At 55.5% G+C, this 25,058-nt stretch overlaps 2 protein-coding genes across 15 annotated transcripts in view; one reads left to right on the top strand and one right to left on the bottom strand.

Annotated features, from left to right (window-relative positions):
• Positions 1-15: 15 nt before the first annotated feature.
• On the top strand, positions 16-15,289 carry ZNF276 (zinc finger protein 276). 6 transcript variants are annotated; one of them, XR_008615554.1, is made up of 12 exons: positions 16-110; positions 400-861; positions 5,332-5,635; positions 5,891-5,937; positions 6,029-6,463; positions 7,398-7,476; positions 8,656-8,739; positions 13,043-13,153; positions 13,234-13,309; positions 13,472-13,589; positions 13,754-14,798; positions 14,884-14,905. XR_008615554.1 is itself a non-coding variant. In XM_055079128.1 (12 exons), exons 2-12 carry the CDS (start codon positions 645-647, stop codon positions 15,277-15,279), a joined length of 1,812 nt encoding a protein of 603 aa, XP_054935103.1. In that variant the 5' UTR covers positions 16-110; positions 400-644; the 3' UTR covers positions 15,280-15,289. The 6 variants fall into 6 exon arrangements, 4 of the variants coding, with proteins under 4 accessions (XP_054935103.1, XP_028333821.1, XP_028333819.1 ...); XR_003676571.2 differs by lacking the exon at positions 14,884-14,905 and having other exon boundaries at positions 13,754-13,939; positions 14,509-14,791; XM_055079128.1 differs by lacking the exon at positions 14,884-14,905 and adding an exon at positions 15,039-15,289 and having other exon boundaries at positions 14,699-14,798.
• A 315-nt stretch (positions 15,290-15,604) lies between these two features.
• FANCA (FA complementation group A) overlaps positions 15,605-25,058 on the bottom strand; it is a 38,693-nt gene continuing 29,239 nt past the window's right edge. For 5 of the 9 annotated variants that reach the window (XM_028478014.2, XM_028478012.2, XM_028478015.2 and 2 more), the window contains 10 exons: positions 23,348-23,432; positions 21,895-22,058; positions 21,335-21,440; positions 20,153-20,446; positions 19,367-19,479; positions 18,531-18,669; positions 17,338-17,400; positions 16,905-17,007; positions 16,437-16,512; positions 15,867-16,288 (listed from right to left, as the gene is read on the bottom strand). In XM_028478014.2, coding sequence (XP_028333815.1) covers positions 15,868-16,288; positions 16,437-16,512; positions 16,905-17,007; positions 17,338-17,400; positions 18,531-18,669; positions 19,367-19,479; positions 20,153-20,446; positions 21,335-21,440; positions 21,895-22,058; positions 23,348-23,432 — 1,564 coding nt within the window. In that variant the 3' untranslated portion in view covers position 15,867. Of the gene's footprint in view, positions 15,726-15,866; positions 16,289-16,436; positions 16,513-16,904; positions 17,008-17,337; positions 17,401-18,530; positions 18,670-19,366; positions 19,480-20,152; positions 20,447-21,334; positions 21,441-21,894; positions 22,059-23,347; positions 23,433-25,058 lie in introns of those variants that run through there. The other 4 variants (XM_028478016.2, XM_055079127.1, XM_028478013.2 and 1 more) reach the window with 2 other exon arrangements.

Below are 25,058 nucleotides of genomic sequence, written 5' to 3' on the forward strand. Positions count from 1 at the left end.
CGGCAGCCCCGTCCCCCGACGCGCGGCGCGTTCCGATCCTGGAGCCCAAGGGGCGGAGGTGGGGGTGAGGGAGCTCTCGAATAACCTCCTCCCGCAGTTGCCACGACAGTGTAAGTGCAACTACCGATGCCATCACTCCTTGTCGGTGACAGGGCAACCGCGTACGCCCCGCCCCTTGCCCTCGTCATGCCGTGCTGCCCCGCCCTCCTCACTTCGCCCCTCCCCTCAGTCCGCTCCTCCCCTCATCGCCCCGCCCCTCCTCGCTACGCTTCTCCCCTCCCCTCCTCCGTTTCCTCGCCACTCCCCTCCCGCTGTCAATCCGTCCAATCCCTGTTTCCTCACCCTCCTCGCCCCCATCACTCGCCCCGCCCCTCCCTCATCGCCCCGCCCCGCTTCCAGTGAGTCCAGCGGAGCCGAACGGCGGAGTCGAACTGAACGAGCGAGCACAGTCCAACCTAGCGGACGAGAGGCTCCGGGCGGAGCAACACCTAGCCCTGCCTCTTGGCCCGGCTAGCCGAGCGGGGCCGAGCGAGGAGTAACGGGGCGGAGCGCCGTGCCGAGCGGGGCCGAGCGGAGCCGAGCGGGGCCGAACACAATCGGACGGGGCGGAGCGCCGGGGCCAAGCTCAAGCCGCCGCCACAGCGATGAAGCGGGACCGGCTCGGGCGCTTCCTGTCGCCCGGGGTGTCCGGGCAGCGCGGGAGCTCGGGTGGCGGCAGCTGTGGCGGTGGCCGGGCCCGGGGCCGCCCCTCCCGCAGCGGTCCCGACGTGGCCGAGGCGGCGGCTGTAGTGGCTGCGCGGCTGGGCTGGGGCCCGACGCGGGCCTGCGCGGACGCGGGCGAGGACGGCGCCGACGAGGCAGGTGGGTCTTGCCGTCCGGGCTCGAGGGGCGGCGGGCGGGGGGCCCCCCGTGACCGCCGAGTGCCCCCGCGACCCCCCCGGCTCCCGGTGACTACCCAGCCCCCCGTGACCACCCGTCTCTCCGCGACCACCCGGCCCCCGGGGAGCACCGGCCCCCCGTGACTCCCCGGCTCCCCGCGACCACCCGCTCGCCCCCGCCCCCCGCGACAACCCGGCCCAGGGTTCCTTGGCTCTTCAGAAAGCGGACTAGGCCTCCCCGCCTGGAGGGGGTGAGGCGGTCTCCGCGGCGGACGCCGCAGCTGCGCTGGGTGATGTTTCGCAAGACAGCTGTCCTTTCGGCGCCCACTCTGAGCTCACTGAGTAATTAGTGCTCAAGTCCTGCCGTCTGTCGGGCAGGCCTGGGTTTCAGTCGTGGTTTTGCCCTGTGCTCTTCGGATAATGGCTTAATCTGGTCTGGGCCTCAGCTTCCTCTTCGTTGTAACAGAACTAAGAGGGTTAAGTGTAGGAGTGCCGGGGCCCCCTCCTGGCAGGCGGTATGGGCGTTAATATGCACTTTGCCTGCGTGTAATGCTTTTGCCCCCTCGAGAAGGACTTCACGCTTCTCTCATGTAGTCCTCCCCCGGAGCAGAGAGGGAGGTGGCATCATCTACACTTGCAGGCAGGAGACCCCCGGAGAAGCAGAGCATGGGCGTGGCTCTTTCAGTTCTGGTCGCAGGAGGGTGATGTGAAGAGGAATGAAGTTTCCAGCTTAGTTTATGAAGTTCCATAGCTGTGGAGGCATTTATTTATTTACTGAAACTTTTTTTTATTATTATTTTTCTGGGGGGGAATTTTTTGAGGTGTAATTGGCACATAACATGATATTGGTTTCAGGTGTACTAGGTAACATCCATCACCACTTGTAGTTAGAAGTTGTTTTCCCTTCTAAGTTCTCTAAGATGAGAACTTTTAGGATCTGCTTTGAAGATATGAGCGATTTTCAAATATACAACGCAGTATTATACTGAAGTATCTGTAGCTACCATACTGTATAGCACATTGCCAGGACTTATAACTGGAAGTTGGTACCTTCTGACCACTTCATGCATTTCACTCACCACCCTACTCCCCTTCTCTGGCAACCACTAATATGTTTTCTGTAACTCTGAGTTCAGGACTTTTTCTTTTTTTAGATTCTACGTGTTAGTAAGATCGTATGGTATTCATCTTCCTCCATCTGACTTACTTCACCTAGTGTAACGCCATTAAGGCCCATCCATGTTGTTGGAAATGGCAGAATTTTCTCACTTTTTCATGGCTGAGTAAATATTCCATCGTGTATATATGTACCACAGTTTTTTTAAACATTCACCCATTGGTGGACACTTTGGTTGTTCCCATACCTTGGTTATTATAAATAATGCTTCAGTGAGTATAGGGGTGCACATATCTTTTCAAGTTAGTGTTTTCATTTCCTTGCGATGAACACCCGGCAGTGGAATTGCTGGACCGTGTAGTAGTTCTGTTTTTAATTTTTTGAGGAACCTCTATACTGTTTCCATAGTGGCTGCACCAATTTACATTCCCATCAACAGTGTGCAAGGGTTCCCTTTTCTCCACACCCTCACCAACACTTGTTATTACTTGACATTTTGGTGATGGCCATTCTGACAGGTGGGAGTGATATCTCATTGTGGTTTTAATTTGCATTTCCCTGATGATTAGTGATGTTGAGTACCTTTCCACGCACCTGTTGGTTATCTGTATGCCTTCTTTGGAAAGAGGTCTCTTCAGATCCTCTGCTCATTTTTGAAATAAGATTATTTGTGCTCTTATTATAGTGTTGTATGAGTTCTTTACATATTTTGATTATTATCCCTTATCAGATACATGATTGGCAAACGTTTTTTCCTATTCAGTAGGTTGCCTTTTCATTTTGTTGATGGTTTCCTTTGCTGTGCAGAAGCTTTTTAGTTTGACGTAGTCCCATTTGTTTATTTTTGCTTTTGTTGCCTTTGCTTTTGGTGTCAATCCAAAAAATCATCTCCAAGACCCATGTCAAGGAGCTTACCTTTATGTTTTCTTCTATGAAGGAGTTTTATGTTTTCAGGTCTTTCAAATCTGTAATACATTTGAGTTTATTTTGAGTATGGTATAAGGTGGTGGTCTAGTTTCATTCTTTTGCATATGGCTGTCCAGTTTTCCCAACACCATTTTTTTTGAATTTTATTTTTTTATACAGCAGGTTTTTATTAGTTATCCATTTTATACATATTAGTGTATATACGTCAATCCCAATCTCCCAATCCCCACACCATTTATTGAAGAGACTGTCTTTTCCCCATTGTATGTTCTTGGCTCATTTGTTGTAAACTAATTGGTTCTATACGCATGAATTTATTTCTGGGCTTTCTATTCTGTTTTATTAGCTTACATGTCTGTTTTTATGTTAACACTCTACCGTTTTGATTACTGTAGCTTTGTAGTATAGTTTGAAATCATGCCTCCGTGATCATGCCTCCATATAGTTTGAAATGATGCCTCCAGCTTTGTTCTTGTTTCTCAGGATTGCTTTAGCTATTCATGGTTTTTTTTTTTTTTGGCTCCATATAAATTTTAAGATTGTTGTATTTTTGTGAAAACTACCAGTGGGATTTTGATGGGGGTTGCTTTAAATTTCTAGATGGCTTTCGGGAGTGTAAACATTTTAGCAATGTTAATTCTTCCAACCCACGAGCATGGACTATCTTTCTATTTATTTGTGATTTCAGTTTCTTTTTTCAGTGTCTTATAGTTGTCAGTGTACAGGTCTTTCACCTCCTTGGTTAAATTTATTTCTAAGGATTTTATTCTTTTTGACACAATTATAAATCTGGTTGTTTTCTTAATTTTTAATAGTTTGTTAGCATTTAGAAGTCAGCCGATTTTTGTATATTGATTTTATATTCTACAACTTCACTGACTTTGTTTATTCTAACAGTTTTTTTGGTGGAGTCTTACACAGTTTTCTATATATAATATCATGTGCCAATAGAGGTTGTTTTACTTCTTTCTTTATGATTTGGGTGGTTTTTATTTTTCTTGCCTAATTGCTCTGGCCAGGACTTCCAGTACTATGTTGAATAAAAATGGTGAGAGTGGGCATCCTTGCTTTGTTCCTGGTCTTAGAGGAAAGCTTTTAGCTCTTCACCATTGAGTATGATGTTAGCTCTGGGTTTGTCATATATGGCTTTTATTACGTTGTGGTACTTTCTGTCTGTACACAATTTATTGAGGTTTTTATCGTGAATGGATGTTGAATTTTGTGAAACATTTTTTCTGCATTTATTGAGATGATTGGATGATTTTTATTTTTTATTTTGTTAGTGTGTGTCACATGGATTGATTTGGGGAGGTTGAGCCAGGCTTGCATCCCTGGAATAAATCCCAGCTGATTACTGTGCGTGATCTTTTATTTACTTATTTATTTATTTAATTTATATATTTTTTGGTCGCATCGGGTCTTGGTTGTGGCACACGGGATCTTTCATTGCGGCACGCGGGCTTCTCTCTAGTTGTGGCACGCAGGCTCCAGAGCGCATGGACTCTGTAGTTGTGGCGCGTGGGCTTCAGAGTGTGTGGGCTCTGTAGTTGTGGCGCCGGGCTCAGTAGTTGTGGTGCGCAGGCTTAGTTGCCCCGTGGCATGTGGGATCTTAGTTCCCCAACCAGGGATCGAACCCGTGTGCCCTGCATTAGAAGGCGGATTCTTAACCACTGGACCAGCAGGGAAGTCTCCATGATCTTTTAAATTAATTGATGAATTCAGTTTGCTGTTACTTTGTTGAAGATTTTTACATGTACTTTCATTAGGAACATTGGCCTGTAATTCTCTTTTCTTGTTGTGTCCTTGTCTGGTTTTAGTATCAGAGAAATACTGGCCTTGTTGGGCTTCCCTGGTGGCACAGTGGTTAAGAATCCGCCTGCCAATGCAGGGGACACGGGTCGAGCCCTGGTCCGGGAAGATCCCACATGCCGCGGAGCAGCTAAGCCCGTGCGCCACAACTACTGAGCCTGCACTCTAGTGCCTGCAAGCCACAACTACTAAGGCCACGTGCCACAGTTTCCGAAGCCCGTGTGCCTAGAGCCTGCGCGCCGCAACGAAGAGCAGCCCCGGCTCGCTGCAACTAGAGAAAGCTCGCGCACAGCAACAAAGACCCAATGGAGCCAAAAAAAAAAACCCCCCAAAAACTGGCCTTGTTTTGGAGGCATTAAGAATTCTTTGACAGGTTTTCTAGCCCAGAAGGCCCTCCACTGGCCATTCTCTCTATAGGCTGTGTATTCGCCTGGGAGACCGGAGCCAGAGGCCTGCCTTTGGCCCAGACCTGCGCCTCTGTTTAAGGGGCATGTCTGGGTAGGCCCCGCTCCAGGAGCCGGGAGGCTGGTGGGGTGTGGGCCTCACCTCCCCTGGGAGCTGTCTTGCGTGCCTGACTTCATGTTCCCTGTGCTTGCCCAGGAACGGCCCGGGCCCTGGCCATGGGGCACTGTCGCCTCTGTCACGGGAAGTTCTCCTCCCGGAGTCTCCGCAGCATCTCTGGCAGGGCGCCTGGGGAGAGCTCAGAAAGGCCGCCCCCTGGGGACCGTGTTTTTGTCCGGGACTTCCAGCGCCTCCTGGGGGTGGCCGTCCACCAGGACCCGGCTCTGTCCCAGTTTGTCTGCAAGAACTGCCACACCCAGTTCTACCAGTGCCACGGCCTCCTCACGTCTTTCCTACAGAGAGTCAACGTCCCCCCCACGGGCCGCCGGAAGCCTTGCGCAAAGTAGGCGCCCTCCCTCGTTGGCTGGGGGCGTGCAGGAGACCCCGCGAGCGGGCCGTGTGGGCACAGGGCGGCCCGGGTGGGAGCCTCTGCACGGGGAGCCCATCGTGCCGGGTGAGGCAGACGCTCATGAGCAGCAGTGCGACGGGTGTGTGGGCAGGGGGCCTGGCGGGCGGCCTTGGAGGAGAGGGCTCAGACTGCACGCGGAGGCCGCCGGGCCCACTCCTGCTCTCAGTGGGCGGCGCTGCTCCTTTGCAGGGTCGGTGTGCAGCCTCGGACGGGGGCAGAGGAGGGAGCGTGTGTGGGTGAGTGCACCCCCGGGGGGGGGCTGGGGGGGGCGTGGGGGGCGGTGCGCGGGCTCACCGGCCACGGGCTGGCGTCTCTGCCTCTCCTCAGTGGACCTGATCACTTCGAGCCCCCAGGGCCTGCGCGGCTTGGTGGGGTGGGTGCACGGACACGCAGCCGGCTGCGGGGCCCTGCCCAGCCTCCAGAGGACCCTGTCCTCCGAGTACTGTGGCATCGTCCGAGCCGTGTGGGGCTGCGATCGAGGGCACGACTACACCATGGACGCCGACTCCCTCTTGCTGGACGGCGCCTTGGGCGTCAGGCGGACGTGGGACAAGGATTCGGCCCCGGGGCTCCCCCGGCATCGGGGGTCCAGCCCCAGCGGGGCTGCCCCTCAGAGCTCCCAGGGCAGAGCGACCGCGGCCGGGGCCGAGACCGACACACTGCCCAGCACGGACACAGCCCGGCCTCCTTCAGATGGCGACCCGGTGGGGCCTGGGCCGGGCCCCCCGCCTCAGCCAAGCCTCCCCCAAAGCGGGGCCCCAGGTAGGAGGCGCCTCTGGGCTGTCTGACCAGGATTCCTAGTCCTGGGCCAGGCAGAGCCCTCGACAGGAAGCGTTTGTTGGGGCGGTGGCCGCGGTGTTGTGCGCGGAGGGGCCGGGGTAATGCCGGGGGCCACCTCACGGCCGTCTGACAGCAGAAAGGCCGAGGACCCTGTTCCAGTGCTTTCGGTGACGGCACAGTCGTCTGCCCTCCAGGCTCTCTCTAAGCTTGCGTGGGCCCAGGGCACAGAGGGTGGAAGAGGACGGGGGCCTCGTGGGGCACGACGGCGGTTGGTGGCTGAGGCTGTCCTGAGCCAGCTGCAGGTCACTCCCTGGGCCTCAGCCAGCGCCCAGTGGGACCAACGTGGACAGGTTGCTCCGGGTGGCCCCTTGTTCGGGGCCCGATCCCACGGCACTGTGGGTTGGGCGCAGCTGTTCGCAGATGTGTTAGGAGGGCCAGGGTGGCTTCCGGCCCGCGTCTCTCGGCCTCCACGTGGGCGCCTGTTGCCGTGTGGGTGCCAGGCTGCCCTGTGTGCGGACCCTCAGCCACCGGACAGTTCAGAGTGAGGGCGACGCTGATGCCGGAGGGGAGAGACTAGTGCTGCACGGTTCTTAGAACTGCTTGGGTTTCTAAACTGTGTGCCTGCAGTATTTGGATAACAGTGATTTTTTTAAATGTCCCCAAACATCCACAAAGTACAAGTCATCATGTCCCAGAGCGGCTGGATCCGAACCCCTGGGGAGGGGTTGGGCTTGCTGCTGTTGCTGCTGTTGGCTGGACATGGGGGTGGCCCGGCGCTGGGGCCACCCCCATGTGGGGGATGGGTCGGGAGGTGAGTGACTTGGAGGCAGGGGGACCCCAGGCTCCCCGTCGTGGGGAGCACCACCTGGCCGTCTGGGGGTGACGGGTGACTGGAGTCTTGTTCTTTGTTTCTCAGGGCAGTTGGGTGAGAAGCAGGTTCCATCTCCAACCTCGGATGATCGGGTAAAAGACGAGTTCAGTGACCTTTCTGAGGGGTGAGAGAAGAGTGGGTTTACATAGCCTAAAATTCCTCCTTGGAAACCAAACGCCGCCATCCCAGGGGCCGGCAGCCTGGGTCTCGGCCGGCCTCCCCCCTTTCTCTGTTGGGGGGAGGGGAGCGGCGGGGTGCTTCTAGGCTTCCGTTCCTGACTGGGGGCTCCTGGGTCCCCGGGGCACCTCGGCCCTGTGGAGCTGCGGGGGCCTGGCCAGGGTGGCGTGGGGGTGACTCTGCTCACATGGGCCTCTGGCTGGCCCTTTGCTGCTGCCGCTTGGTTCGCCCTCCAAGGCCTGAGTTTTGAGCCAACCCCAGACATTACTAGAACAGAAGCCAGCCTCTGGCCCTCTATCATGATGTGTTGGTGACATGGGGCTGGAGGCTCCCTACAGGAGGACAAACCTTCCTGGAAGGGGCACCTGTTTGCTCCTGGGGCCCACCCCCCAGGGCTCCAAGACCAAACCTCGGGATGGAGGCCGCACGCCAGCCAGCTTTCCCACCCTGCCCTGCGAGCTCTGGCTGGACTGCAGATGCACTTTTGTCCAAACAAGTAGAAGGACAGCGTGATTTTGGTGCCAGTGACGGATGACCCAGGTGCTGGAGGAACCCCAACGTGTGTGCCACAAGCTCCCCCGGGGTCAGGAGGCCGTGGCTGTTCCGTAGCCACCAGCCAGCCTTGGGCCTTTCTCCATGGGGAGTGTGGCAGCTGGGCTCTGTCCGCTGCCCAGCAGAGCCTGTGTAGTGACTCACACTTCAGGGTAAAGGTTACAGACGTACAGATGTTTTTTTGGCCTTTGTGACCTTTGAGATGACTGACAGCTGACCTCTCATCTGGGCAGGTGCTCACAGTTAGGGGGTGAGGTGACATTCTAAAAGCCCACTTCCTGAGAAGCCCACCTCTTGTTAGGGTCTTCACACCCTGCCTCGGGCCCCGGTAGAGAGGCTCTTTGGGAGTTCCGGGTCCTGGTGTCATGATGAGAAGGGTGGCTTATGGGGGATCGTCAGCTTCGACCCTGGCTGGCGTGCTCTGTTAGAAGCTGGGATTGGAGACTTGGGAATTGTAGGCCTTTTGAGGAGAACTAAGACGTGAGGGGATCCACGTGGTGTCTTTAGACAGGAAGTCTCACTGGCTCCGTCACCGGCCCCGGAGCTTTGCTAAAGGTTCTCTCTTCTTTCCTAGAGACTTCCTGAGTGAAGACGAAAGTGACAAGAAGCAGAATACCCAGTCCTCAGACGAGTCCTTTGAGCCCTACCCAGAAAAGAAGTAAGGGGGACGGTGGTGCTGTAAGCTCACGGGGTGCGGGAGGTGCCCAGTGGGTGACCTGGAGACGTGCGTCTGCCCTGGGCGGCAGCGGGGTCTGGACGGAAGCTCGCCAACCCTGTCTGCCTTGCTCAGCACATGCTTTCTGCTTCTCTGATGGCCTGACCTCCCAGACTCAGCACAGCGTGGCTTCTGGGTGACCTGGGAGGACGTGCCCAGTTCAGCGGAGGGACCTGGCCTGGTATCACCCTGGGGGCCAGCAGCCAGCTGTGCGAGGAGCCCTGTGGATGTGACCCCGCCACCCTCCCGCGTCTGCTGTCGGCCCCACTTTCCCGGCTCATCATCTGCTCTCGGGTCCGCCTCTGGCACTGATTCCCACGCCACTTCCTCGTTGAGGCAGCCTGCCCCATGCAGGGCTTTGTCTTCTCTCTCCATTAGAACACGGGGGCGTGGCAGAGAAGGCCGATTTTCACTTGTGTCACCCTGTGCCCCGGAACACCCCAAACACCTCCAGTTAGTAGATGCCCAGCCTGGGCCTCTGACGTGGAACAAAATCACAGGAGCACCACACCATGAGCCAGGAAAGCACAAAACAAAACAGAGAAGCAAGCATGACTTCCTTTTCTCCTTTAAGTTCCCACGTGGGCTGTGGGTAGAGAGACAGGAGAGGAGGCGGCTCAGGAGATCCCAGTCAGGGTGCAGGGCTGGCTGAGTCACGAGCCCTCGAGCAGGCCTGAGTGGACAGATGCTGCCTGGGGCCAAGAGGGGGCGTCAGGCGGGCTAGGTTGCGGAGACCACATCTGTTTCCACGGCGCCGCCCGGGGCTGCGGCAGGAGCCCCCGCTTGCCACCCTGAACTCCATGAACCCACCTCTTACGTCCTGCTGCCCAGCAGGCCTGGGGCCACTGGTGTGGGGATGGGGACACCTGCCGTGTCCCTGGGTTTCCAGGAGGCCCCTGGGAGGGCACACAGACACATGCTGTAGGACAGGACACACAAGGTATGTGTTCAGAGGCCTGTGGGAGGGGGGACTGGGCGGCAGTGGGCTGGCAGAAGCTCTGGGCTCAGCCCTGACGGCCACATGGTGCCTCAGGTGCCATGATGTGAGTGCCAGCTGACGTCCTAGGATGGGGCCTCTGCGCAGCCGTGGTCCATGTGACCTTGCAGCAGATGTGCCTGTCGGGCTCTGCAGCCAGGCGGCAGGGGCCAGGGCTCCAGCAGGAAGCGGGAGAGAAGGAGCCTGAGCGGCGATGGGAAGGAAGGGTGCTGGCAGCCCCGAGTTGGGCACTGTGAGCACGGTCCTCCTGCGTCTGCAGGGACCTCAACACCTCGTCCTTCAAGGACTCACCTCAGACACCCGTGGGCTCTCTGAAGCCTCCTGCTCTCAAGAAACGTGTAATCCTGTGCAAGCACTGGTTACGGTTCAGCTCTGACTGGGTGTCGAAGCCACACAGCAGAGGAGGAGGGTGGAGGCCAGGACCGTGGCCAGGCCGGAAGAGCAGTTATTAGACAAAAGGAGAAGCAGCCCGTACAGTTGTTGAGAAGGTTCTTGTTAATACACTGTTTAAAAAGGAGGACAGCTGTTTGTTTTTAATTGTGGCAAAATATACGTAAGAAAATTTACTGTTTCACCATTTTTTAAAGTGTACAACTCAGTGGCATTTAAGTGCTTTCACAATGTTGTGCAACTATCACCACTATTTCCAGACTTTTCCTATCCCAAACAGAAACTCTGTCCCCGTGAAGCAGCGACCTCCCCTCTCCTCCCCAAAGGCCCTGGCAGCTCCTAATCTAGGTATCCATTCTGGGGACTTCATACAAGTGCAATAACATGTTATGTGTCCTTTTGCTATGGGCTTCTTCCACTTAGAATAATGTTTTTGAAATTCATCCATGTTGTGATGTGTCAGTCTGATTCCTTTCTATGACTTGAGTAATAGTCTATTGTAAGGGGACTTCCCTGGCAGTCTCGTGGTTAAGACTCCACTCTTCCACCGTAGGGGGCATGGGTTTGATCCCTGGTCTGGGAACTAAGATCCCGCATGCGGCACAGTGTGGCCAAAAAAAAAAAAAAAAATTCTATCGTATGGGTGGACCACGTTTTGTTGATCCATTCATCTGTCAATTTTGGTTGTTTATACTTTTTTGGTTATTGTGAATCATGGTATAAAGGCTATTGTAACTACCTGTTTGAGACCCTGTTTTCAATTCTTTGGGTCATATGGTACTTCTTTAACCTTTTGGGGAACTGCCATAGTTTTCTACAGCAGCTGCACATTCTACATTTCCCAACGGTGTACAGGGGTTCCGATTTCTACACATCCTCACCAATATTTGTTATTTTCTGGGTGTGTGTTTTAATAGTCATCCTAATGGGTGTGAAGTGGTATCTCATTGTCATTTTGATTGGCATTTCTCTAGTGATGAGTGATGTAGAACATCTTTTCACATGCTTATACTTCTTTGGAGAAATGTCCATTCAAGTCCTTTGCCCACTTTTTAATTGAGTTGTTTGCTTTTTTGCCATTGAGTTGTATATTTTCTCCCTTTTTTCACTCTTCATAGTGCCCTTTGGTGCACAAAAAATTATTTTGAAGTCCAATTTACCTATTTTTACTTTTGTTGGCTGTGCTTTTGGTGTCATATAAGAGAAACCATTCCCAAATCTAAGGTCATAGAAGATTGAACCCCTAAGAATTTTAGTTTTAGATCTTTGATCCATTTGAGTTAATTTCTACATAGGGGGTGAGGTAGGGATCCAGTTCCATTCTTTTGTTTGTGGATATTCGGTTGTCCCAGCACCTTTTGTTGAAAAGACTGTCCTTTCCCCAGTGAGTGGTCTTGGCACCTTTGTCAAATCAGTTGATTGTACTTGCAAGGGTTTATTTTTGGTCGCTCAATTATTCAGTTGGTCTGTATGTCTGTCTTTTTGCCAGTACCACACAGTTTTGATTATTGTAGCTTTGTAGTAAATTTTGGGATCAGGAAGTTTGAATTCTCCAGCTTTGTTGTCTTTCAAAATTGTGTGGTTATTCAGTGTACCTTGAAATTCTATGTGAAAATTTTTTTTTTTTTTTTTTTTTGTAAAAAACACCATTGGGATTTTGATAGGGATTGAACGTATAGACTGCTTTGGGGGATTACTGCCATCTTTACAATCCATGGGTATGAGGTATCTACTTATTTAGGTCTTTAACTTCTTTCAGCAGCATTTTGTAGTTTTCAGTGTACTAGTCTTTCACCTTGGTTAAGTTTATTCTTAAGTGTCTTATTCCTTTTGATGCTATTAAAAATGAATTGTTTTCTTAAGTTCCTTTTTGGACTGTTCATTGTTAGTGTATAGAGATAGAACTGGTTTTTGTGTGTTGACTTCCTACCCTGCAATGTTGCTGAATTTATTTTTCTGTGTGGGTTCTTTAGGGTTTTCTACATATAAGATCATGACATCGTGAAGAGGTAATTTTCTTTCCTTTCTAATTTAGATGCCTTTTCTTTTCTTTCTTTCTTTTTTTTTTTTTTTGCCTAATTGCTGTGGCTAGGACTTCCAGTCTTCTGTTGAGAAGTGGTGAAAGTGAGCATCTTTGTCTTGTTCCTGATCTCAGAGGAAAAGCTTTCAGTCTTTGACCACAGAGCATGGTGTCAGCTGTGGGCTTGTCGCTATGGCCCTAGAAGTTTCCTTTTATTCCTGACAGATTTCCTTAAACTCCTGGATCTAGAAAGAAAAGTGTGCATGTATCTTTAAGTCTTTGAAGGACACCACAGGGGGGGAAGTTGCTATGTCTGGCCTGGTCCTCTGGGGCCTGTGAGACTGGCTGAAATGCACAACCCCAGTGTGGAGGACAAGGTCCCCACTGCCCAGGGGCTGCGGAGTGGGGGACAGCAGTGGGCACAGAGCTCTCTCCTGGTTGCCGTGAGTCTCCCAGCAGGTTCCAGAAGAGTGGATCCTGATCTTTTTTCTAGCTTAACGATTGTTTTGTTGAGGGACTGACCCCTGAGTCTCCCTTGCCCCACCATTTTCCACGCTGTCTCCAAAATCATGGTGTTGATGTTTCAGACAGGGAGTGAAAGTTGTCCTGAAGGCCCATTCCTGTGTCCCGAGGGGGCAGTGCAGGGCCTCCACCTCCCCGAAGAGCTGTTCTAGCTTTGGTGGCCAAGGGTCAATCTGAGGGTCAGCCAGTCAGCACGGGGACTGAAGCGGGTTAACCCTGGAGGCCCGAGGAGACCCACCTCCCGTCTGAAGAAAAACGAGCTGTGCGTACGCAAACAATCGGAAACATCACTGACCGGGGTTCTCTTTCCCCCCCAGGATCTCTGGTAAGAAGAGTGAAAGCAAAGAAGCCAAGAAGTCAGAAGAACCAAAAATTCGAAAGAAACCTGGGCCCAAGCCAGGCTGGAAGGGCAAGCCACGCTGTGAGAGGTGAGGGGTGGGGGCCGCGCAGCCTGTCGGGGCCGTGCAGCCTGTCGGGGCCGCAGCTCCACGTGTGCTCTGCATTGCAGGGAGGAGCTGCCCACCATCTACAAGTGTCCTCACCAGGGCTGCACGGCCGTGTACCGTGGGGCTGACGGCATGAAGGTGAGGGCCCCGGCCCGTGGGGAGGCCGGACAGGCCCGCAGTGCTGGGATCTGTTCCTTTGGGGAGAGGAGGGTGCTGAGCAGGGCCTGTGGGAGGGGGCACGTGCTGTGACCAGGGGTGTCGGCCAGGCCAAGGCACTCAGGTCCCAGGTCCCTCCTGCAGAAGCACATCAAGGAGCACCACGAGGAGGTCCGGGAGAGGCCCTGCCCGCACCCCGGCTGCAACAAGGTGTTCATGATCGACCGCTACCTGCAGCGCCACGTCAAGCTCATCCACACAGGTGCGTCCCCCCACCCGCCCCCGTGGATAAGGCTGCCTCCTGGGAAACCGGTGCCAAAGAATTCTGGTACCTCTGTGGGTTTACTCTCGTGTTTCTTAAAATCATCACTTTAAGAAAATGACGTGTGCTTTTTGGATTGCAAAAGTGACCCGCATCCGTTGTAGAAACTGGGGGAGGAAGCACAGTGAAGACAGTGCCCTGGTCATCACCGCCACCAGCACGTGAGGCCCAGCGCCCCCTTCTCTGAACATGCGTTCATACCGTGGACTTGTACGTGCCTGGTGCACATCGTCGCTACTTCTGCACAGAAGGCAGCTCTCCCAAACCGCAGCCCCTTCTAGATAGATTTGGTACATCTGTGTCTATCGCTAAGAGAGAGTTTTTCTTGTTTTGAACTTTGTAAAAATGATTTACTTCACTCAGATTTGACCGTTTAATTGTTGGCGCACATTTACTTGTTGGTTCCACAGTGAAACAAACAGTTTTCCTGTGTTTTTTGCTCCAAGTGTTCTTTTCTGATTCTTCTCTCGGGTTGGGTCAAGCTGTTCTCAGTCTGGATGCCCGTGGTCGTGACCACAAGCAGTTTTTGTTTCTAACACAGAAGAGGCTAGATCGTGTGCTGCCGGGACGGTTGCCCCTAGTGAGGGAGGCGCCTGCCGGGGAGGCCAGTTGAGGTACTGGTAGATGAGCAGCGGGACGTGCAGTGACGTGGGGTGGGAAGCGTGTGGCAGCCGCCCCCCTGGCACGGCCTGCAGTGGAACCACTGGTGTGGGGTGTGACGGTTCAAGTTCTGTTCAAGAGCGTTAAGACTGCCTTTGCAGTGGGTACCCAGCAGTGGGCCCAGCGTGGCGGTGGGTTTTAGAGTAGCAGCAACATGAAACCTTACTGATTTGGCTTCCTCTAAAAATCTGTGCTCAAGGAAATCGGCCAAAAGGGCAAGAAAACAGGCTCCAGAAGAAATGTACACAGTAGTTGGAGAGGAAGCCGCAGCCAGGTGACAATTTCAGGCGACACGGACGGCTCTGTATCAGAGCTATGTCACCTGTAAGGCACTCGGGCACCGAGGGGAGGGTGTCAGGGCCTGTGGTCACTGCCTCTCTGGTCCCCAGAGGTGCGGAACTATATCTGTGACGAGTGTGGGCAGACCTTCAAGCAGCGGAAGCACCTCCTGGTCCACCAGATGCGCCACTCAGGAGCCAAGCCCCTGCAGTAAGTGGCGGGGGGGGGGGGGGGCGGGGCGGGGGGTGGTTTCTCCCACCAGCAGTGTCCTGGCTCACCTGTCCCCGGCCCCCAGGTGCGAAGTCTGCGGGTTCCAGTGCCGGCAGCGGGCATCCCTGAAGTACCACATGACCAAGCACAAGGCCGAGACGGAGCTGGACTTCGCCTGCGACCAGGCGGGGGGGTTTCTCCCACCAGCAGTGTCCTGGCTCACCTGTCCCCGGCCCCCAGGTGCGAAGTCTGCGGGTTCCAGTGCCGGCAGCGGGCATCCCTGAAGTACCACATGACCAAGCACAAGGCCGAGACGGAGCTGGACTTCGCCTGCGACCAGTGCGGCCGGCGGTTCGAGAAGGCTCACAACCTCAACGTGCACATGTCCATGGTTCACCCCCTCACGCAGACCCTGGACAAGGCCCCGGAGCCCCCGCCTGGGCCCGCGGCAGGGCAGGCCGTGAAGGCTGAGCCCACCTGAGGGCATGCCCGCCCCCGAGCTCAGCGGGCAGTGACGGGGGTTCAGGCCTGACGGCACAGCTCTGCACCCCGACGAGCCCCCCACCCCACATGCTGGGTGGCAGGGGCTCAGCACACAGCTCATGGGGCCTTGTGGCTTCTGCTCCGGGACCGGCAGTTTGTTCTCCTATAAACAAACAGAGTGACTTGGGGCCCGAGGCAGACTTCAAAGAATTGGTTCCTCTTCCCCGCTAATGCAGTCAAGGTTTGTAACCCACTTTTCAGGGCAACGAGAGCTCCACGTTACGTTTGTAATAAATTATTTACCGAGGAGCTGGGCTATGCCCTGCACAGATCCTGTCAGAAGAGACGGGGCTCCTGGTAGAGGTCAGGGTCCAGCACGGCCTGCTGCCTGCTGAGGAGGGCGGCACGCACTTCCGGGTCACAGTCTGCACCCGCGCCCAGCAGCTGCAAGAAAGCCCGTGTGCCGGGCCCGTGATGGCCCATGGCCCCCAAACACCCAGGGCCCGGGGAGAGGCCAAGTGCTGGACGCCGCATGCTCGTTTTCCCGAAGGCGTTCGGCACCCTCACGGTGAACAGTGATGGGGGCTTAAAGACAAGACGGCAAGGCGAGCATCTCGGCATTACCTCTGCCACGTCTGAGAAGCTCCTTTTCGGGCACCGAGGTATCGACTGCAGCAGAAAAAGACGAGCGTTTGTTATCAGGCTTACGGGGTCGCCCTGGAGAGAAGACAGGCAGAGCCGCGGTCAGGGTGCCCACAGCTGCACGCTGCGCCAGGAGGGGCTGCCCGGGCCGCAGGCCCCCGAGAGCTGGCCTCCCGGGTCCGTGTGGAGACAGGCCTGGCCCTGCACCTGCCTGGGCCTGGAGCTCCCCACTGTGGGCCAGAGTCCAGACCGCACCAGTCTCCCCAGCCACGAAGAGGCCCATGAGCTTCAGGTACATGTTAACAGCAACGTGCAGGAAGGCGTCTTCCTGGAGGAGGGCGTCCTTGTCAAAGTAGGACAGGAGGCTGAAGGCAGAGACGGAAGTCAGGTGACCCGGACCTCACACTCACTGAGGACGGTGCAGGCAGCAGAGGAGCAGCCTTTCCCATCTCGAGGGAGCCCCTCCGCCCCCCCGCTGGCTCTCTCCTGCCCAGCAGGCCCCGGGGGTATTACCTGTAGAAGGCGACCGGCAGCAGCCTGACCTGGTAGTCCGGGGCCAGGCGGAGGAGGGTGCGCCCCAGGCCGGCATCTGCAACACAGAGGGGCTCCGTCAGCTGCGAGGGCGCCTCCCGGCCTGCAGGGTCAGGGTCTGCTCGGGCGTCGTGTGCCTGGGGGCGCAGGCGTGATGTCCTCATGCTGCAGACTAGAGCTTGGGGGCCGGGGTCCCTGGGATCCTCGATACTCCACTAAATTATTTTGCCTAAATGAGTCTATATACTTACCAAGAACAGAAACTTGCAAAAATGAGTTTTCAAAGTGAGCCCCAAGGAGAGGCTCATGTTTAACCATCTGAAAGTTGCTTCTGAAGAGCAGGACTAAAGAACAGGGCCGCAGTCTGACCCTGCCGCCCCCTGTGCTCCCGGTAGAGGGCTGGGAACCAGGACAGACACAGGCCGGCCGGTCGTTGTCCAGATTTCTCACCTGTCTCCGTCAACTGAAAGAGCGGCAGCCAGGAAATCCTCTTCCTCTGCAGACACCCCAGGACCTCGGCACAGATGTCCAGAGCCTTCAGGGAGCCAACGGCCTGTTACCCACAGAAGAAGAGGGAGAAGGACCGTAAGGTGACAAGTGCACAAGGAAAAGGTGTCCACCTGGGGGTGACAAGTGCGCAAGGAAGAGGTGTCCACCTGGGGCCTCTGGACATAAGATACCAAGAGGCAGGCCAACGGCCTGGGGTTTTCTCTCCTGAGAAAGCCTTCGACACAAAAGTCCCAGGTGCCCCCCCCCCCCCGCCCCACGAGACCCTAACTCAGGAGGTCTCGGGGGAGATGGGGAGACCCATGGTTTCAAGTGCCCTGGGGGGTCGTACCAGCTGCTCACCGCCCTGCCCACAGTGGAAGAGGGTCTGACCTACCTGCGGGGTCAGATGTGAAGAGAGCAGGCCCATCAAGGAAAAAAAAAACAGGAAAACCAATAGCTGCAAATAAAAACAGGTCCACTCACAACATAAAACTACCTGTGCTCTGTTCCCTTAAACTAATTCTAAATGAGGAAAGAACACATTCCTCGTTAATTGAACATTTACAGGCCTAGGTTACAAATCTCTCTTAAGTGGATCGCCAGAGAAAAAAAATGTTCCAGTCACTTTTTTTTTTTTTTTTTTTTTGCGGTACGCGGGCCTCTCACTGTTGTGGCCTCTCCCGTTGCGGAGCACAGGCTCCGGACGCGCAGGCCCAGCGGCCGTGGCCCACGGGCCCAGCCGCCCCGCGGCACGTGGGATCTTCCCGGACCGGGGCACAAACCCGCGTCCCCTGCGTCGGCAGGCAGACTCTCAACTGCTGCGCCACCAGGGAAGCCCCAGTCACTCTTAAAGAGGGAACTTAACGGGTTATAAACGATTACTGCTTTGGGGGACCTGTCTCTGCTGATCCCCCAGGCCAGCGTGTGGAGGTGACAGTGGCCTGGAGGCTCTGGAGCCACTAAAATCCTTCCAGCAAAAACAACCTGAAAACTCTTAAAAATAGACTCTCCCTGGTAGTTTCTTACTTTAAATTATAATCGCCCAAAACTCACAGCTCAGCAACTGTTCTCAGGCAGGTGTGTACGGCCTGAGCTACTGGCGGACCCTGGCTTTCACAGAACCAGGGAGGGGTTCAGCTGGGGGAGACGACACAGAGGAGCACGCCACAGCTCTGGGTAGGGGGCCCCACAGCTCCCAGCGGGGCCACCAGCCCGCCATCCGAGCAGCCCTCTGTCCACCCTTGGTCTCTGCCAGCAGCTAACTGGGGTGCGGGTGCCCTGAGGCTATGAAATGGAAGGTCCCGCTGGACAGCTGACAGCCGGCCTTAACCCCCCCACCCCGGGGCTGCGTTGATAAACAGGCCAAATAAAAGCACTTGAGAATGAAATGTAAAGTACCCTTTTCATCAGCAAACCTGAGAATCTTAAGTTTTACTAAACCTACAAACCCAGTAAGTTTTTGCTTCCAGATAAAGTTACAAGCACCCCAAACTCTTGTCTGTCCTTGAAAAGCACAGTGTGGTGAGAACCCCGAGAACCAGCGAGGCTGCTGGAAAAGGACACGCGGGGAAAGGATCTCATTCTTACCTCCTCTCCTTGGCCGTCCAGCTGTCCCAGCTCCTGCCGGATGCTCTCCTTCCCGGCCCGTCGAATCACGAAGTGCAGGGCAGCCGCGCAGAGCCAGGCTGGGCCAGGTGCGGGGGCTGCCGCAAGGGAGGAGAGGACGCTGCCGCAGACGGAGGTGTGTGTCACCACAAGAGCCCCCAGCCCATCACAGCCAGAACCCAAAGCGCAACCCCCCCGGCCCCCCAACTGGTCTCCACAGGCTGGCCCTTGGCTGTCAACATGCCCCTCTGCCCTGGACACAGGAAGCGGGATCCCTGGAGGGGGCGCCTGGTCCCGGCAGCCTCAGCTTTGCAAGGAGTCCTCCCCCCAGTCTGCACCCGCCTTCCACTCAGCCCCCCCTCCGATTGCAGTGTGATGTTCACGGTTCTCCAGCAGGTTAAAATTGGACCAAAAGTTAAAAATGGAATATAATGCAGTGATTTAAGAAAGTTCTCTGCTCTTTGCAGAATTAGACTCGGTGGGCAGACATGCTTTCCTCGTTTTCTGAGATTTCGAGCATCCCTGACCCTTGGCGCGGGGACACAGGTGCCGCGGATAAAAATGGGTCACAAAGGAAGATGTAGGGAGGCTGGATGGGGCCAGCAATCCCTGCTGTGACCTCCGAGGACAGCACCCGCTCGGATGTGAGAGGAGACGGGCACGTGGCTCCCGGAGGCCAGTCTGTGGGGAACGTGTCTGCTCAGCTCTGCTTCCCCCTCCCACGCGTGGGCCTCAGAGCGCCCCCCCCGCCACCAGGGCCCCTCCAGCCCCCGAGACCCCACGCACGCAACCGAATGAGTCCCGCTGCGCGCACTCACCCCCCAGCAAAGTGCTGGGCCTCCTGCAGCCTCCGCAGCTCTGCAGGCAGCGGGCTCTGGGAGCATCTCCTCCACCGGCGGAGAAGCTCGGGCTCCAGGTGCGGCCACCACAGCTCACGGGAAAGAACGGGCACCGACAGGTCAGTTCCCCCCCTCACCAAGAAGATCGGGAAGCCTCGGGTGACACTGGCGATCTGCGTGGGCAATGTCTGCCCGCAGGCCGACACCCCCAGAGCCTCCTGTCTCCCGCTCGTCAAGTGCATGCTTCATAAAGCACAAGGACAGCGTCTCATTTAAGGCCCAAAGCAGCTCTGTGAGGCACGCTCATCCTCATCCGCGGAGCACGCGGGATGTGGACAGAGGAGGGCCCGGTCCTTGGATGCCCCTGCTGAGCTGCAGAGCCGTGAGCCAGAGGCCACAGCCGCCCAGGGAGCTCAGCAGGGAACGCGCTGCGTCCTCCCCTCCTGACAAAACCGAGACGGGGTGAGAAAGCCCACGTGGGAGCCCCACCGCGGAACGTCACAAGAAGGCCGGGCCAGCAGGCGCTGGGGCGGCAGCCGGGCCAGCAGAGCAGCCGTCCGCTCGGCTCCAGTGAAGACAGAGCAAGGAGTAGGAGCGTGAACGGCTCCGGGCACAGACAGACTCCTGAGGAGCCCCACCCAACTCTTGTGGTCTGTCCCCACTGCTCCTGGTGCACCTTCCGCTGAATCACGCGGCCAGGAAGCCCTAGGCGGACCCCCGGCTGCGCCAGGTCCAGGAACACCCCTGAGAAGACGGGGAGCCTACCAGAGCAGAGGTCAGAAGCAAGGGGCACTGGGTCTGGCAGGCAGTCAGGGTCAGGTCGGCTGCCAGGGAGGGGTCTCTGCTTCGTGAACAGGCGTTGAGGAGCCCCTGCGGGGAGAGACGCCCGCACACAGGGTTTGCACGTGGACCCAGGCCCCGGGAGCTGCCACGCACGCAAGGGCCCAGCCCTGGGGTCTGAGTGAGCAGTGACGCTGGAGGGGCAGAGAGAAAGGAAATTACCCTGAAGAAGTGGGCCGTGATGTCGTGGGTCAGGGCGCCGTCGTGGGAGAAGTTTCTCTGCAAAACGGTAGAGGCCAGTGAGGAAAGCACGCGCGGGACAGGGCGGGCAGCTGCTGGAGGCTCCACCACGTAAGGACACGCGGGAGGATGGCACCACCATGGCCCACGGAGGGCTGGCTCCGTGCGGCTTCGCGTCCACCCCCATGCCCGCCAGCTGTGGCGCAAACCCCATGGGCCCAGGTGGGCGGGCCGGGTGCCGTCCCCGCCGTGTCCTCACCTGGCTGCTTTCACAGGCCGTTCTCAAGGCTCGAAGGGAAACAGCCTTTAGAACGAACTTAAAGAAAATCTCATCTCATTTCTGCTGCTTCCCCAGTTACCTTTTAAAGTTCCACACAAATGTACAGAACCTCGGGTCAAGCTCTAGTCACGTGTGCATTTTTAAAAAGCGGGTACCCATCTTTGGTGTAGAAGCCATTCCCCTGCAGTGGGCAGGGGAGCACTTATGCAGGGCACCTCCCTGACCCTGACTGCGTGCAGGTCACAGGGATGTCACCCTTCGGAGCCCCTGACAAGAGCCAGGGCACCATCTGGCTTCCGTGCCCCCAAAAGAAACCGACGGAGGGGAGGCGAGGCAGGCAGGATGGTTTGCACATGTGGGGCCCAAGCTGGTCACCCTGGGGAAGGTTCCGTGAAGGAGTCGTGCTCCGGAGGACGGGGCTGCCCGGGCTCTAGCCTCGCAGGCCGGTGCCGAGCCAGGCGAAGGGCTCACCCGTGGCTCCGAGCACCGTGTCCTACCCTCAGAGACCCGACGTGGGCAGGCAGGACACGCACTGAGGCCGTTGGCTCCACGTGACCACGGATGCACTGGTGAGTTTTCCAGAGCCAGCCTGAGGTGCCCGTGTGGCCCCTCGACCCCACAGCCCAGCTCACTTGCCCTGCGCCTACCAGCTCCGAGTTGACTAAGTGGAAGAAGTCATCGCAGTCGGGCGCGGCCAGCTGCTCCAAGCGGGGGCTGCCGACAAGCACGGAGGGGGGCAGGCCGAGGAGGATGCTGGGAGGAGGGAGGCGTGGACGGTGACCCCGCGAGCTACGCTCGGAGCGCACCCAACCCTCCCAGCCCGCTCGGAACTGGGCCTGGTCTGCGACCTGTTGCCCTGCTGGGCCCACGGACACTATGTGTCCCCAAACCAGCTGTGAAGTTACACGATGCCCAGGGGCAGGGAGCAGCGCCTTAACCAACCAGTTCACGAGACTGGGAAGGACATCACAGCTCAGCCGTGACGCAGTGAGGACCCCGAGCGCACATTCCACACGAGGTCTTTGAACTGAGGGGTTCCCGAAGCCCAGGAGGAGAACTTTCACCCCCAGTTGCTTTCACACCTCTAGACCCTGCTCTCCAGTGGACCGGGGCCGTCCCAGGCTGGGGCGTGGGCCAGAGACTAGCGACTAGTGGGAAAAGAACCCAGAGCGAAGACAGACCCTGCCTGGGGCACGAGCCGTGTTACCGTTTGCACATGAGCAGCTCCCGCTGTCGCTGGAGGCGGCTGGCCGCGTCCCACCCTCGAGCCAGGGCCTGGAGGCGTCTGCAGAAAACTCCAAAGAGGAAGTGGCCCCGGGGAGCAGCATGGCCGAGGGGCGCTGGGCCCTGCTCCAGGTCAGCAGCCATCTCCTGGAGGAGAGCACGGCCAGAGGAGAAATCCCGGGGCCTCGCACTCCCAGCAGGCCCCTGAGGTGGGGCCAGCAGAGCCCTGAGGTGGGGCCAGCAGGGCGAGTGCAACTAGCCTTTTCACTTGGAAATGACTGAACAACTGCAGGATTTTGCAAAAATGAAGAAAGAACAGTGCCATGCCAAGAACACCCTTCCCCAGACTCTCCATGGCTAACACTTTACCCGCTTATCACCTGCTCCCCTGTGCAGGTGGGTGTGTGTGCACAGCCTGAGGGTGAATCACACAAGGGAGGTGCACACACAGCCTGCAGGCACACGTGTGTTGTCTCACCCCCCAGATGCAGAGCACCCGTCTCATCATCGCCCCGTCATGTGTGACCCCCAACCCCAGGTCTCCCGCTGTGTCTGCCCTCACAGGTCACTTTCTTCCACGTTCAGTTATGACGGACGTGGAGGACAAAGGTCAAGATGAGGGCCTGGGGGACTCGGGTCCTTTTCTTGTGGGATGTTTTACTCATTTTTAAGTAAATTTTCCCAGCGCTCCAGACCACATCCTCCATGAGTTCTCATTCATTCCCCACGTGTTCTAAAGTCAGGCACTTTTTAAGAGTGACAGCGAGAACACCGAACCCTATAATACAGAATTGCACGTACACTTCCAAAGTTACAGACCCCAGTGCACACAGTGGACGAGGATGCAGGATGGGGCCTTGCTCTGCACTCTGACCCCGGAGTTCACTCTCAAGAGATCTGGGGAGAGCAGGATGCTGACAGAAACGCATCTTTCATTTCAACATGAGAAACACGGTTTCTGCACTCTCCTAAAAGTGCTCCTGCCTTGGTGCCAAGTGACCTGGGAAACAGGAGAGTCTCCCAGCCTCCGATATCTGCAAACTCTTGATCCTCGGCCAAGTGGAGGGTTATTTATATCAGTTCTCAGAGCCTGACCTCCCAATGCAGCACCAAGAATTAAAAAGCAGAAAACAGGAGTAGCAACCGTGTTACTACCAAAGGCAGTATTTTTACTTCCTGTTTTCAAATTTTAAACATCCTAAAGCCTGGAGATGCTTCCCATATTACACCTTTTGTTTCCATTTTCCTGTGATGTTCACAGTGAGGTGAGTTCACAGAGCACGTGGCCTCTCTGGTCTAAGCCATTGTGTATGTGACTCAAGCTTTCATTCTGGTCAGGTTCCTTAGGACTCACTGTGGATATTCATAATAAATATCTTAATAGCACGTGGCTTAAACGCAGCGGACACACTTGAGTTTTCCATCTTCTAACTCACCTGCAATCTGGAAAAAATATCCCGATTTCCTGTGCAGCCGCCAAGAACCAAACCAGAATTCTCTGAGTGATCATAACTCCTTGAACTGAAATGAAAACACAGGGAAAGCCTCCTAAGTGTCTCCTAACTGTGCTGGGCTGCCTGCTTCTCCTCCTGCCTCCAGAGTCCCTGGGCCCACGGACACTCACTGTGTCCCCAAACCAGCTGTGAAGTTACACGATGCCCAGGGGCAGGGAGCAGCGGCTTAACCAACCAGTTCACGAGACTGGGAGGGACATCACAGCTCAGCCGTGACGCACTGAGGACCCCGAGCGCACATTCCACACGAGGTCTTTGAACTGAGGGGTTCCCGAAGCCCAGGAGGAGAACTTTCACCCCCAGTTGCTTTCACACCTCTAGACCCTGCTCTCCAGTGGACCGGGGAAGAGGCCGTCCCAGGCTGCGGCGTGGGCCAGAGGGGCGTGGTCACAGGGCCAGGAGGTACCCGGAGACTGCAGGACACTCACGGTGTCCCAACAACAGCAAAAAGCCAGCAACCAACTCAAGCAACACATCAAAACAATTACATGCCAGGACCAAGTGGGATTTATCCCAAGAATGCAAGGTTGGCTCAACATGCAAGAATCAATTAATGCAATAAACACGAGTAGAATAAAAAACAGAAAACCACACAGATAAAGCACTGAATTAAATGCTATACCCTTTCATGATTTAAAAACAAAAAACAAAAAACTCAACAAACTAGCAGTAAAAGGGACCTTCCTCAACCTGGCAAAGGGTATCTATGAAGAACCCACAGTTCACACCGTACTTAATGATGAAAGACTGAAAACTGTCCTCCTCAGATCAGGACCAGGACAAACTGTCCGCTCATACCGCTTCTAGTCAACATTGCTCTGTAAAGTTCTGGCCAGGACAATTCAGCAAATATATAAATCAGTACATATAAGGCATCCAGATTGGAAAAGAAAAAATTAAACCATCTCTACTGGCAGATTTCAAGACCTTATATACAGAAAATCCTAAAGCATTCACAATAAAAAACCATCAGAGCAAATAAGTGAAATTAAAGCAATGAGCCTATGGTGCTAAAAAGAATAGAACACTTAAGAATAAATTTAATCAGGGAGATGCAAGAGTTGTGTGCTAAAAACTATAAAACGTTGTTGAAAATATTAAAGATGACCTAAACAAATGGAAAGCCACCCCATGTTCATGGATAGGAAGATGGCAATGCTACCCAAACTGATCTACAGGTACAATGCAGTCATTATCAGAATCTCATCTCATTTTACAGAAAGTGTTAAGCTGATCCTAAAATTCAGGTGGAACTGCAAGGGACCCAGAATAACCAAAAACAATCCTGAAAAAGGACAAAGTTGGAGGATTCACATTTTCCAATTTTTAAAATTTATTTATTTTTGGCCGTGCCACGTGGCTCGTTGGAACTTGTTACCCGACCAGGGATTGAACCCAGGCCCTTAGCAGTGAAAGCGCAGAGTCCTAACCACTGGACCGCCAAGAAATCCCCACATTTTCCAATTTTAAAACTTACTACAAAGCTATAGTAATCAAAATGGTGTGGTCCTTGGGGCTTCCCTAGTGGCGCAGTGGTTGAGAGTCCACCTGCCGATGCAGGGGACGCGGGTTCGTGCCCCGGTCCGGGAAGATCCCACATGCCGCGGAGCGGCTGGGCCCGTGAGCCATGGCC

The sequence above is a fragment of the Physeter macrocephalus genome, chromosome 17, assembly GCF_002837175.3.
Source record: "Physeter macrocephalus isolate SW-GA chromosome 17, ASM283717v5, whole genome shotgun sequence".
NCBI lineage: Eukaryota > Metazoa > Chordata > Mammalia > Artiodactyla > Physeteridae > Physeter > Physeter macrocephalus.

Excerpts from the sequence above, each read along its gene's own strand:
- ZNF276 (XM_055079128.1), top strand. The coding sequence starts at position 645 with ATGAAGCGGGACCGGCTCGGGCGCTTCCTGTCGCCCGGGGTGTCCGGG. Across the intron at positions 5,938-6,028 it reads AGAGGAGGGAGCGTGTGTGG|TGGACCTGATCACTTCGAGC; the intron begins GTGAGTGCACCC and ends GCCTCTCCTCAG. Across the intron at positions 7,477-8,655 it reads TTCAGTGACCTTTCTGAGGG|AGACTTCCTGAGTGAAGACG; the intron begins GTGAGAGAAGAG and ends CTTCTTTCCTAG.